Genomic DNA, 12,580 nt, shown 5'->3' on the forward strand with positions numbered 1-12,580 from the left:
ACCTTTAACTGTGTTGCATACAACAAATGCATTTCCAGAAAATCCTTGAACGCAACTGCACATAGGGATGTGATTAACAACTTGACAAATGGCGTTTTGTCCACATGCGCCGACGCAAGGATCAACACATTTTCTTCGAACGCATGCTTTATTTTGATCACAGTCAGTACTGAGCACACATTCGGGGCGGCAATTGAAATAAGGATCACCGTGGTACTCTGGCAAACATTGACACTGGCCATTGATACATTCTGCATTTGGACCACATCGCACGTTTGTACATTCATCCATCAACACTGGTTCCACTTAAAACAACACAATATTTTTATTAATCAAGAGACATTACAATAATACAACTGTAAAAATTAAAACAATTATATAGAACTAAATTACCTTCTAAAGGTTTTGGTCTGCAGCTAGTGAATGGGTCACCGACATATCCTTCAATACATGTACAAATTGGTATATGATTCAAAACAGAGCAAGTGGCATACAAACCACAGGAACCTGGACAAGGATCTTGGCATTTGTAATTCATACAGGCTTTATTGCTTGCACAGTCAGAGTGGATAGTGCATTCTGGTCGGCAATTAGGTGGGTTTCCTATGTAATTAAGAAGACATGAGCAAGACGGGCTGTTGCCAATGTCTCGACATTCGGCATTGGGCCCACATGGTGAAGGCAAGCACGGATTCATTACTTCAGGTTGTGGTTCATCTGAAATGAATATTAGAATTAATGTTAAACGGTAATATAAATCTTGGATTCCCAAAAATCGTTTTTTCTTTACTTACATTGAATACGACTGCATACGGTGAAAGGATCTCCAGTAAATGATGATTGACAGGAGCAAATAGGATTGTGGTTAATGACTTTGCAAAGAGCGTTAATACCACATGGCTTAGGGCACGGATTTTGGCATTTGTTGTTAAGACATGCCAAATCATGCGGACACTCTGAGCTTACTACACATTCTGGTCGGCAGTTGGGCGGGGATCCTACATATTCAGCTAAACAAGAGCACACCGCTTGACCGTTAAGTGCCCTACATTGACTATTTGGCCCACATGGTGATGGATAACATGCGTCACTGGGAGCAGCTGGTGGTGATTCTAAAATTAAAATAATTGAATTGTAAATATCGCAAATGAAACTATCGTAACCATGTGACCTGTAATGAGCCCGAAACATTGTTTGTTTTAAACAAAGATACGTAGTATACTATAATTTTGATGCGAGAAAATTATTTGTTTTGCAATGTATAGCAATCGCGAAAACTTAACTCGATGTACATTGTAAATACTTGAAATCTGCCGACGTAAACAGTCACTATACTAACCTTGATATACACAATATCTGAATGGATCACCGGTATAACCCGTTATGCATGTGCACAATGGTACGTGACTAACTACTTGACATTCTGCATTAGATCCACAGGTGCCAGGACAGGGATCAGCGCATTTATTATTAACACAAGCTCTATTTGACGGACAATCTGTGTTCACAACACATTCTGGTCTGCAACCTTCGTACGGGTTTCCAATGTAGGTATCTAGACAGCTGCAGGATCCAGCATTATTCTTCTCTCTGCACACTGCATTCGCACCACAAGGAGATGGCGAACAAGGGTTGGATGGTGGCTCTATGTGAAAAGGTGTTTGTATGCATCCAGTGAATGGATCGCCAGTATAGCCGTATGAACATGAACAAATAGGAGAATGGCTAACGACTTTGCATTCTGCATTTGCTCCACAGGAACCTTCACAAGGATTTTTGCATTTCGTGTTGATACAGGACAAATGTATGGAACACTCTTCATTGCTGGTACATTCAGGCCTGCAGTAAGGTGGTTGGCCATGGTAGCCATCTTGACAAGTGCAGGTTGGTACTTCATTTACTTCACGGCATATAGAGTTCGGTCCACATGGTGATGGTATGCATGGGTTCACGGGTGTTGGCAACTTGTCAGCTAAAAAGTTACATCAAGTTAATGATCTTTTAAAATAAAGCATTCCTCGTCTGATTGACATTGCATAACATTACATTATAATCAATACTTACGAAGCCTGAAGCATCTTGAGAATGGGTCGCCAGAATAAAATACTGGACAAGTACAAATAGGATTATGGTTAACTACTTTGCATTCCGCGTTTACACCACATGAACCTATGCACGGGTTAACACATCGTTGGTTGCTACAAGCTTGACTCAATGGACATTCTGCACTTATAGTGCACTCAGGACGACAGGATGGTGGAGAGCCCATATAATTCGGAGCACATGAGCAAACTGCCTGTCCATTAACTTCTCTACACTGGCTGTTAGGACCGCAAGGAGATGGCTGGCATGGATTTGTAGTAACGGCTTCTGAAAAGATGACATTTTTTTTTTAATTCCTGCACCACAAAAATTTACTTTTTAACCATTTTAAAAGTTTATTCATTTACCTAAAACGGGGTGGCATTCAATAAATGCGTTACCAGTCATCCGCTCAGGACAACTACACATCGGTATATGATTCACAACACTGCAAATAGCTGTAGACGCACAAACTCCAGGACACGGGTCTTTGCATTTGTTACCGATACATGCTTTCGTGCGATCACAGTCCGAACTCATGACACATTCTGGACGACAGCCAGAATACGGATCTCCTTGGAATTCAGGCAAACATGTACATTGTCCTTTGAAACATTGAGCATTCGATCCACATGGTGAAGGATTGCAAGGATCGTCTTCGACTAAAATCAAGCAAGATAAATTGTGTAACTCTGAACATATACAGGTATTTAATAAATTGAATACATCTCCTATTACTTACCTTTAGGAGGAAGAAGGCTGCATTGTGTAAACGCATTACCTGTGAATCCTTCGATACAAGAACATATAGCCACATGTTTAAATACTTGACAATTAGCGTTAATTCCACAGGAACCAGGACAAGGATCCCTACATTTTTTATTGATACATGCTAAATTACTAGAGCAATCTTCATTAATGGTACACTCAGGTCTACAATTCGGCGGACTGCCTTCGAACTCTGGTAGACATGAGCATGATGGGAGATCTTGAATGTTTCTACATATTGCGCTTGGACCACAAGGTGACGGCACACATGGGTCGGTAACTGATGGCGGTAATGATGGCACTGAAATTTAATTACAGTTTTAAAATATTGTTTGAAATATTCATAATATATATTTTTTAATTGTTGTAAAATAAATTGTCAACTCTGTTGTATTTATGGTAATTACCTGCAAGAACATAGCACCTAGAGAAAGGATCTCCGGTGTACCGGTTTAGACAAGTACATATGGGACTGTGGTTGATTACTCGACAATCTGCATTTTGACCACAAGGACCAGGGCACGGTGACACACATTTTTGGTTTTTACAAGATTTATCAGCCGGGCATTCTGCGCTTACAACACATTCAGGTCTGCAATTCGGTGGTGAACCTTGGTACTCTGGTAAACAGGAACAAACACTCTGCCCGTTGGTAATTCGACATTGGCTGTTGGAGCCACAAGGTGATGGCTGACATGGATTTGTAACTACGTCGGTTTGTGCTAAAAATGTCAGAATATTATAATACTTGCAATTTTACAATTTTAAAACCGTTTATATTTAATAGTCAGATATAAGCAAAAACTTACGTGCTATTGTACACTGTGTGAAAGGATCACCCGTATATCCTTGTTGGCAAGTGCATTGTGGAGAATGATAAACTACTTGACAATCAGCGTTGGCTGCACAAGTGCCTGGGCAAGGATCGATGCACTTGTTTCTTGTGCAAGCTTTGTTGCTTGGACAATCTGAGTTTACTAGACACTCTGGATGGCAGCTTTCATAAGGGTTTCCAAAATAACCTTTTATACATATGCAGGCACCTGCTCCTGATTGTTCTCTGCACTCAGCGTTTGCTCCGCAAGGTGATGGGGTACAAGGGGACGTTGGCTCAGAAAATATTGAAATTTGAGTACATTGAACGGAAGCATCTCCTGTGTAGCCTTCTGGGCATAAGCATGTTGGTGTGTGACTAACGACTCTACATTCTGCATTTAAACCACATGTTTGAAGACAAGGGTTTTGACATTTCCTATTTATACAAGCCATTTGTGGGGCGCATTCACTGTTAGCTACGCACTCAGGTCGGCAATTTGGCGGTGATCCAATGAATTCAGTCATGCATTGACATGACGGGATTTCTCCATCTGTTGGTTGACAAATGGAATTGGGGCCACATGGAGACGGTTGACATGGATGTACCGGTACTGGTGGCGTAGCAGCCGCTGCAATGAGATGTCTCATAAGATTTTAGATGTCCTGCATATAAAAGGATATAATAAAAATTATGTTAAACTTACGGATTGGAGCGCATCTTGTGAAAGGATCGCCCGTGTAACCCGAGGGACACATGCATATTGGATTGTGATTGATCACTTGACATCTAGCTTGTACACCGCAGGTTCCTTGGCATGGGTTTACACATTTTTGATTATTGCATGCTTTGTCGAGAGAACAATCGGAACTTAATACACATTCAGGTCGACATGATGGTGGTGCGCCTCGATATCCAAGAAGACACGAACATACGGCTTGGCCGTTGAAATCTTTGCACTGACTATTTGATCCACAAGGATTCGGCTGGCATGGAGTTGTTGAAACGACATCTTAAATATGATTATAAAATAATTTATTACCTATTTAGAATGAAAATTAGTTACATATTATAACTAAAAAATTTGTAGTATCGCAATTACCTTTAACGGGACTACATTGTACAAATGCGTTGCCAGTAGTTCTTGGAGGACATGTACAAACAGCCATGTGTGTTACAACTTCACAGTTCGCATTTGTGCCACATGAGTTAATGCAAGGATTTACGCATCGGTTCCTAACACATGCCTTATCAAGAGGACAATCAGAACTAAGTGAGCATTCGGGACGACAACCAAAGTATGGATCACCGTGGTACTCGGGCAAACAAGTGCAAACACCGTTGTTACAGTTTGCATTTGGACCACATGGGGATGGATTGCAAGGATCTGTGGCTTGTGGTTCTGAAAATAAAGTCATTGCTTTTATGCTTTCAAGTATAGTAGAGTAGTTTAAAGAACGAAGTAGAAACAAGACTAGATTACCTATGTCAGGAATAATAGAGCAACTTGTAAAAGGATCTCCTTTATAGCCTGTTATGCATGTACAAATAGCTACGTGAGTCTGCACTCTACATTCTGCATTTATGCCGCACGAACCCGGGCAAGGATCGGTACATCTTTCGTTAATGCAAGCCTTGTCCGACGAGCAGTCAGAATTAATGGTACATTCAGGACGACAATTTGGAGGACTTCCGGTGTATTGCGGCAAACATGAACATGACGGTGAACCATTCAAGTCGCGGCATTGTGAAAACGGCCCACATGGAGAGGGCAGACATGGATTCGTTGGTACAGCTACTACATCGGCCACTGCAATATAAAGTACGTTCCATTAGATTTAAAAGTACATTAATTATAGCAACTTGTAAAATATATAATTACCCGGTATGTTGTAACATCTGCTAAATGGATCACCACTATAGCTCTGTTTGCACGTGCAGATAGGACTGTGATTTATAACTTTGCATTCTGCGTTTTGCCCGCATACACCTTCACAAGGGTTTCTACATTTCGAACGAATGCATGCTTGTTGTTGACTGCACTCAGAGCTTACGATGCACTCAGGTCTACATGACGGCGGCGTTCCAATAAATTCTGACTGACATGTACAAACTGCTTGTCCGTTTGAAACTTTGCAAATGCTATTTGGTCCACATGGCGAAGGAACACAGGGATCTCTATGTACTACAGGTACATCTATATGCAGAAAAAATATTAATTATATCAGTTGTCGTAACCAGGCCTTCGCGTTTATTGCGAATAGTAATAAAAAAATACATCCATTCCTTTTACTTACCTAATTGAGGCTCATAACAGTTTTGGTATGGGCTTCCTGTTAGTCCTGGTAAACATTCACATTTGGGTGTATGATTTATAACATTGCAAATGGCGTTCTGTCCACAAATATTTGTGCAAGGATTTTGACATTTATTTTGTATGCACGCTAAGTTTACTGCACAATCTGAGTTCACTGTACACTCGGGGCGGCAGCCTTCGTATGGGTTGCCGATATAGTCTTGTAAGCAGACACACGAGCCTGCCCCGTTTTGTTCTCTACATAAAGCATTAGTACCACAAGGTGATGGAGAACAAGGCGTAAGAGGTACGTCCATTATTCTACACCCAATAAATGCATCTCCAGTATAACCAGGTTGGCACAAACATTGCGGAGAATGGCTAACTACCCTACATTCAGCACTAGCGCCACACATCCCAATGCACGGATCTTTGCATTTACTATTTACGCACGCTAAATGATTAGGACATTCTGAATTAGCTATACATTCCGGACGACAGTTTGGGGGGCTTCCTATGTATGTGTCTAAACAAGCACACGATGGTTGGCTGCCGATTTCTTTACATAGGGAGTTAGGCCCACATGGTGAAGGTGTGCAAGGATTTACATAAGGCGGTGGTTCTATATCTGAAAAAGAGCAAAATATTTTAAAAATAATACTAGTAATCCGCCTATGTATTTAATAAACGGATAATCACCAAATAATGATGTACATGCCATTATGAAATTAAAATTACCTTCTATGACGCATCTACTGAAAGGATCGCCAGTAAAGCCAGATGGACATGAACAAATTGGATTGTGATTTATAACTTGGCATTGGGCTGCTGTACCACAATTTCCTTTGCAAGGATCTATGCAACGTTGATTAGAACACGCTCGATTTAGAGCGCACTCTGCGCTTTGAACACATTCCGGTCTGCATGTAGGCGGCGCTCCGATATAGCCAGATAAACAGGTACAGATTGCTTGACCGTTAGTTTCTCGGCACTGACTGTTAGGTCCGCATGGCGAAGGATTGCAAGGATTTATATTTTCGTTTATTGGTATTGGTCTGCATTCCAGGAAAGCGTTTCCAGTATAGCCTTGTCGACAAGTGCACATTGGTATGTGGTTAAATACATTACATATAGCTTCTCTTCCGCATGAACTAACACAAGGATCCACACATTTGTTTCTAACGCAAGCTTTGTTTTGTGGGCAATCTGAGCTCATTAAGCATTCAGGTCTGCAACCAAAGTAAGGGTCACCTTGGTATTCTGGCAAGCATTTACAAATTCCATTATCACAGTCGGCATTAGCACCACAGGGTGAAGGATTACACGGATCCGGTTCATAGACATCTGAAAGAAGCCGAAAAAGAAATGAAACACTAACAATCAGTTGGAAGAGCGACAGCCCCGGTATGAAGAGATCTCTGGTTCGTGTCCAGCCGAATCAAAAGAATTTTTCTTTGTGTACAATCTTTGTATTAATAATTATATAACAAATTAGTGGAGTAATTTCACAAAAATAATTGAATATCATGGTAGTAACACATCGTGATATTCAATAAAATTAATATTACTCTAAAAATTCGCTGTAACAATTGGAATCGATCAATTGCTTGTGATATAATTTTGTAAGCTATAATATATTATTTTTATTTACCGTCTTCTTTCATTAGACTACATCTTGTAAAAGGATCTCCAGTATATCGCTCAAGGCATCCACATTGAGCTACATGGTTAAACACCGTACATTGAGCATTTACACCACAGGCACCTGGACATGGGTCTCGACATTTTTCATTTATACAAGCTTGGTTACTGGGACATTCTGCATTTATAGTACATTCAGGCCTGCAATTTGGTGGAGTTCCAATATAACCTGGTCTGCAGGCACAAGACGGTGAGTTTCCTATATTGCGACAGTCGGCGTATACACCACAAGGAGACAGTGAACAGGGATCAGAGGGTAATGAATTATCTGGTGGTTGCGATACTGAAATAACAGAAAAACAAGATAATTAACAAACGAATTTGGGAGTGGTTTATTTTGTTTACAAGAACATATATTATCTTTCACATTTTTATAAACATTTGTAAACTTACCCATCATTGGATAACATCTTGTAAATGGATTTCCAGTTAAACCTTGCTTACAGACACATATTGGACTGTGATTAATCACATTACAGTTCGCATTTTCCCCACAAGTACCAATGCAAGAGTCTGCGCACTTTTGGTTCACACATGCTAAGTTAGAAGGGCATTCAGAGCTTACAACACATTCAGGTCGACAGCTGGGCGGTGAACCGACGAAACTTGGTAAGCACGAGCATACTGCTTGTTCGTTTACTTCTTTACACTGACTGTTTGCGCCACATGGCGATGGGGTGCAGGGATTTACTTCCATAATCACAGCTGAAAATTTTAAAAGTGGTTCGATTTATCACGCATTATAAGCTAAATATTTAACTCAATTATGAAATAACAATAGTTCATTAGAACTTACGTTCTTGCATTATAGTGCAGTAACTAAATGGATTGCCTGTATAACCGTTCTGGCACAAGCAAGTCGGCATGTGGTTATTTACTTGACACAACGCATTAGATCCGCAGGTTCCTGGACAAGGGTCAATACACTTCATTCTAGAGCAGGCTCTATTCAGAGCACAGTCTGAGTTGACAACACATTCTGGTCGACAACCTTCATAAGGATTGCCAGAATAACCTTCTAAACATTGACAAGAGCCAACACTCTTTTGTTCTCTGCAAATGGCGTTTGATCCACAAGGACTTGGGCTGCACGGTGTTAAAACTTCATTAGGTTCCATAATAGCTTGAGGACTGCAGTATGAAAATGGATCTCCAGTATAACCAACTTGACATATGCACATAGGAGCATGACTAACAACTCGACATTCTGCATTAGACCCACAAGTTCCCACACATGGGTCCGAACACTTTCTGTTCCGACAGGCTAGGTTGTAATCGCATTCGCTATTGCTTATACATTCCGGTCGGCAATTAGGCGGTGATCCCTTGTAGCCCGGCATACAAGCACATAACGGACTATTGCCATTAATCTTGCAAATAGAGTTCGGTCCACAAGGGCTTGGTTCACAACTGGTGACTTGTGGTTCTACAGACACTATGAAATAAAAGAATATGTTATAGATATAAAATGAACGTAAGTATAAAGAATCTGTTATAAGGTACTGGGGATGCTTACCTACAATAGTACATCTTACAAATGGATCCCCGGTAAACGACGGGGGACAAGTACATATGGGATTGTGATTTATGACGTCACACACAGCTGCATTACCACATGCACCTACGCAAGGATTGACACATTTTTGATTGTTACAAGCTTCTTTTAAAGGACACTCGAGGCTCACTATGCATTCCGGTCTACACGTTGGTGGACTACCACGATAACCTGGTACACAAGAACATATGGCCTGGCCATTTGACTCTCGACATTGGCTGTTAGGTCCACATGGTGAAGGGTTGCAAGGATTTGTAACAACAGCTGCAATAACACAGACGATAAATGAAACAAATAGGTACGCAGTACAATAGCTACGGTAATAAAGTTAAAATATCGGGGTGTCATCATTAAACATACCTAATGCAGGTCGACATTCTATAAATGCATTTCCACTCATGCTTTTTGGACACGTGCACATAGGTATGTGGTTGATAACGTCACAGATTGCATTTACACCGCATGTATTAATGCAAGGATTTATACATTTATTACGTTGACAGCCCTTGTCTAATGGACAGTCTGTATTATAAATGCATTCAGGTCGACAGCCTAGATTTGGGTCACCATGATAACCCTCTTCACAAGAGCAATAGCCATTGTTACACACTGTGTTCGGGCCACAAGGGCTAGGTTGGCATGGGTCAATTGGAATAGGTGGCGTTGTATCTGAAATTACGAGGAGAATTACTATATTTAAACTAGCCTTTAAATACATAGATAATCAATATTAGCTCATATGTACATACCTTCAATAGGTCGCTTTATGCACTGCCTAAAGGGGTCGCCAGTAAATCCTTCCGGACATAAGCAGACCGGTATGTGATTGTTAACGAAACATTTTGCGAATAGTCCACAAGAACCTTCGCATGGATCTCTGCATTTTTCTGCGACGCATGCTCGATCACTCGGACAGTCTGAATGGATCACACATTCTGGTTTGCAATAGGGAGGTGAACCGACATAAGACGGCAAACACGAGCACGATGCCAAACCATTGTTATTCCTACATTCTGCGTATTGACCACAAGGTGACGGCATGCAAGGTTCCGAAGGTGCCACTACACTAGGAGACGTTTCTGCAATGTTAGTTTTTCTATTAATATAAAATTGTATGTTATTTGATTTAAATTGAATTAGTTATTAAAAATGTATGACTTACGTAGCATCAACGAACATACGGTGAATGGATTTCCTGAGTACCCCTGTTTACAAGAACATACTGGACTGTGATTAATAACTTTACATTCGGTATTTTGACCACATGGCTTGGGGCATGGATTGATACATCGTTGATTGATACAAGCTCTATTTGGTTTGCATTCAGAATTGATCATACATTCCGGCTTGCAGTTAGGCGGTGCACCCATGTAATTAGACATACAAGAGCATACTGGTTGACTATTAATTTCTTTGCAAATCGCATTGGCACCACAAGGAGAAGGATTACATACATTAATTATTGCAACATCATAATCTGAAAATAATATTGTGGATATAATAATGTGATTACGTTGCCGGTTTTAAATTCGAATAAGGAAAACTTGCAAATACTTACCACGTACAATGGAGCACATGGACAGCGGATTTCCAGTAAAACCTGCCTTACAGTTACACACAGGTTTATGATTTGTAACGTAACAGTCTGCATTATATCCACAGACACCTGGACAAGGATCTTTACATTTGTTTCTGTTGCAGGCTAATGACAACGAGCAGTCCGAATCAGCTAAACATTCTGGCCGGCATCCTTGGTATGGATCGCCAAAATAATCAGGTAAACAAATACACGATCCAGCATTTCCTTGCACTCTACATTCAGCATTTGCTCCACAAGGTGAAGGTTCACAAGGGTTCAAGTACTCTATCATTGGTGAAGCTGAAACGTTTTATAATACGATGAAGTCACTTATCAATAAACGCAACAGTCACCGTAGAAGCACTTACTTGATCCGAAGCGTTAGTCGAAGCTTGCTGGGCTCGGCGACTTTTAGTGACTTCCATAATCCGCCGACAGCGTCACTATCTCTAGCGTACCGTCCAAAGCGACCGTCATGGCGGGCGGCCCAAGCTTACTGTAAGTGCTAGGTTATCTCCGCGTGCTCCGTTCTCAAGCAAAGGCATTATTTTAACATGAATAGTTATATCAAGATGTTACCCTTCTGGAAGCACTTCAAAATCTAGATTATTAATTTAATTTGTAACATCACCATCCGTATCCGAAGGCTTATATTTAAAGCTCATGAATGGTTACTAAACTTGAGAAATTACCTTTGAACCAAGCAGCGGGCATGGTCGCCACTCAGCTCTAAAGTAAAAACACCCATAAAGAACCATTCATATATTACATTAGTAAACCGTGTGAGGCGTGACTTTACTACCTAACTTTTCATTTATACAATAAGCACATCTTTATTTTGTAGCATGTATTATCACGCTTTGCAAAGCATAGGGGTTACATGCACTTTTTTCTTAAATATTTTGAACCTTTCGATAATTTTACTTCTTATTTTCACTTACGTACTTTAACCGTTTTATTTTTTAAATATTTCAAAACTGTGAAGATGTAGAACGTGTGTATTAGAATATAATTTAGCTTGATTTTGGTCTTACCTTTTGGTGGAGCACAACCCTGGAATGGGTCGCCTTCTAAGCCACGCTCACAAGCGCATGTAGCGCGGTGATCAACCACCGAGCACACGGCTCGTGGACCACATGCCTGCACGCATGGGTCCTTGCAACGCAATGCGACGCAAGCAAGCACAGCTGGACATTCAGCACTGATAGTACATTCGGGTCGACAATTTGGAGGGGCTCCTATAAAACTAGGTTGGCAACTACATGCTGGTGTCTCTCCTGATTGCACACATATCGAATTAGGTCCACAAGGTGACGGCTCACAAGGATTAACTGGAGTTGGTGGTAGTTCTGTAAACATATTAGCAAAGGCTGGCCTAAAATTGAAGCTTTCATGAAAATTTACGGAAGGCGAGTTTTATTGTAATAAATGTTACTTGCCTGGCTTCGGATAACAGTACGTGAAAGGATCTCCCGTGTAACCATCATTGCAAGTACATATGGGCGAGTGTGCTATTACTTGGCAACGCGCATCTCTGCCACAAGCTCCTTCACAAGGGTCACGGCATCGGCGCTCTATGCAAGCCAGTTGTAATTTACACTCGGAACTAACGAGACATTCTGGACGACATGATGGTGGAGATCCAATATGGCCTGGTCGACACGAGCAAGCAGCGGCACCGTTGGCACTTACTGTACATTCGCTGTAAGGACCGCATGGAGACGGCGAACAAGGCGATGTTGGATTTTCTGTGCAAAAGAGCAATACAAGCACATGTTATAATTT

At 41.0% G+C, this 12,580-nt stretch overlaps 1 protein-coding gene across 2 annotated transcripts in view; it reads right to left on the minus strand.

Annotated features, from left to right (window-relative positions):
- Window positions 1-12,580, minus strand: part of LOC113237325 — a 116,585-nt gene that overhangs the window by 30,045 nt on the left and 73,960 nt on the right. The window contains exons 53-77 of one of the 2 annotated variants that reach the window (XM_026473737.1): window positions 12,235-12,543; window positions 11,830-12,144; window positions 10,775-11,095; window positions 10,379-10,693; window positions 9,966-10,295; window positions 9,577-9,885; window positions 9,178-9,480; window positions 8,458-9,096; window positions 8,055-8,366; window positions 7,612-7,944; window positions 6,699-7,304; window positions 5,962-6,588; window positions 5,547-5,861; window positions 5,148-5,474; window positions 4,767-5,066; window positions 4,371-4,676; window positions 3,660-4,295; window positions 3,258-3,572; window positions 2,825-3,151; window positions 2,451-2,744; window positions 2,065-2,367; window positions 1,340-1,972; window positions 795-1,112; window positions 394-717; window positions 3-305 (exon numbers count right to left, since the gene is read on the minus strand). In XM_026473737.1, coding sequence (XP_026329522.1) covers window positions 3-305; window positions 394-717; window positions 795-1,112; window positions 1,340-1,972; window positions 2,065-2,367; window positions 2,451-2,744; window positions 2,825-3,151; window positions 3,258-3,572; window positions 3,660-4,295; window positions 4,371-4,676; window positions 4,767-5,066; window positions 5,148-5,474; window positions 5,547-5,861; window positions 5,962-6,588; window positions 6,699-7,304; window positions 7,612-7,944; window positions 8,055-8,366; window positions 8,458-9,096; window positions 9,178-9,480; window positions 9,577-9,885; window positions 9,966-10,295; window positions 10,379-10,693; window positions 10,775-11,095; window positions 11,830-12,144; window positions 12,235-12,543 — 9,420 coding nt within the window. Of the gene's footprint in view, window positions 1-2; window positions 306-393; window positions 718-794; window positions 1,113-1,339; window positions 1,973-2,064; window positions 2,371-2,450; window positions 2,745-2,824; window positions 3,152-3,257; window positions 3,573-3,659; window positions 4,296-4,370; window positions 4,677-4,766; window positions 5,067-5,147; window positions 5,475-5,546; window positions 5,862-5,961; window positions 6,589-6,698; window positions 7,305-7,611; window positions 7,945-8,054; window positions 8,367-8,457; window positions 9,097-9,177; window positions 9,481-9,576; window positions 9,886-9,965; window positions 10,296-10,378; window positions 10,694-10,774; window positions 11,096-11,829; window positions 12,145-12,234; window positions 12,544-12,580 lie in introns of both variants that reach the window. The other variant, XM_026473736.1, reaches the window with a different exon arrangement.

Source organism: Hyposmocoma kahamanoa, unplaced genomic scaffold (assembly GCF_003589595.1).
Source record: "Hyposmocoma kahamanoa isolate Upper Pololo Valley unplaced genomic scaffold, ASM358959v1 93, whole genome shotgun sequence".
Lineage (NCBI taxonomy): Eukaryota > Metazoa > Arthropoda > Insecta > Lepidoptera > Cosmopterigidae > Hyposmocoma > Hyposmocoma kahamanoa.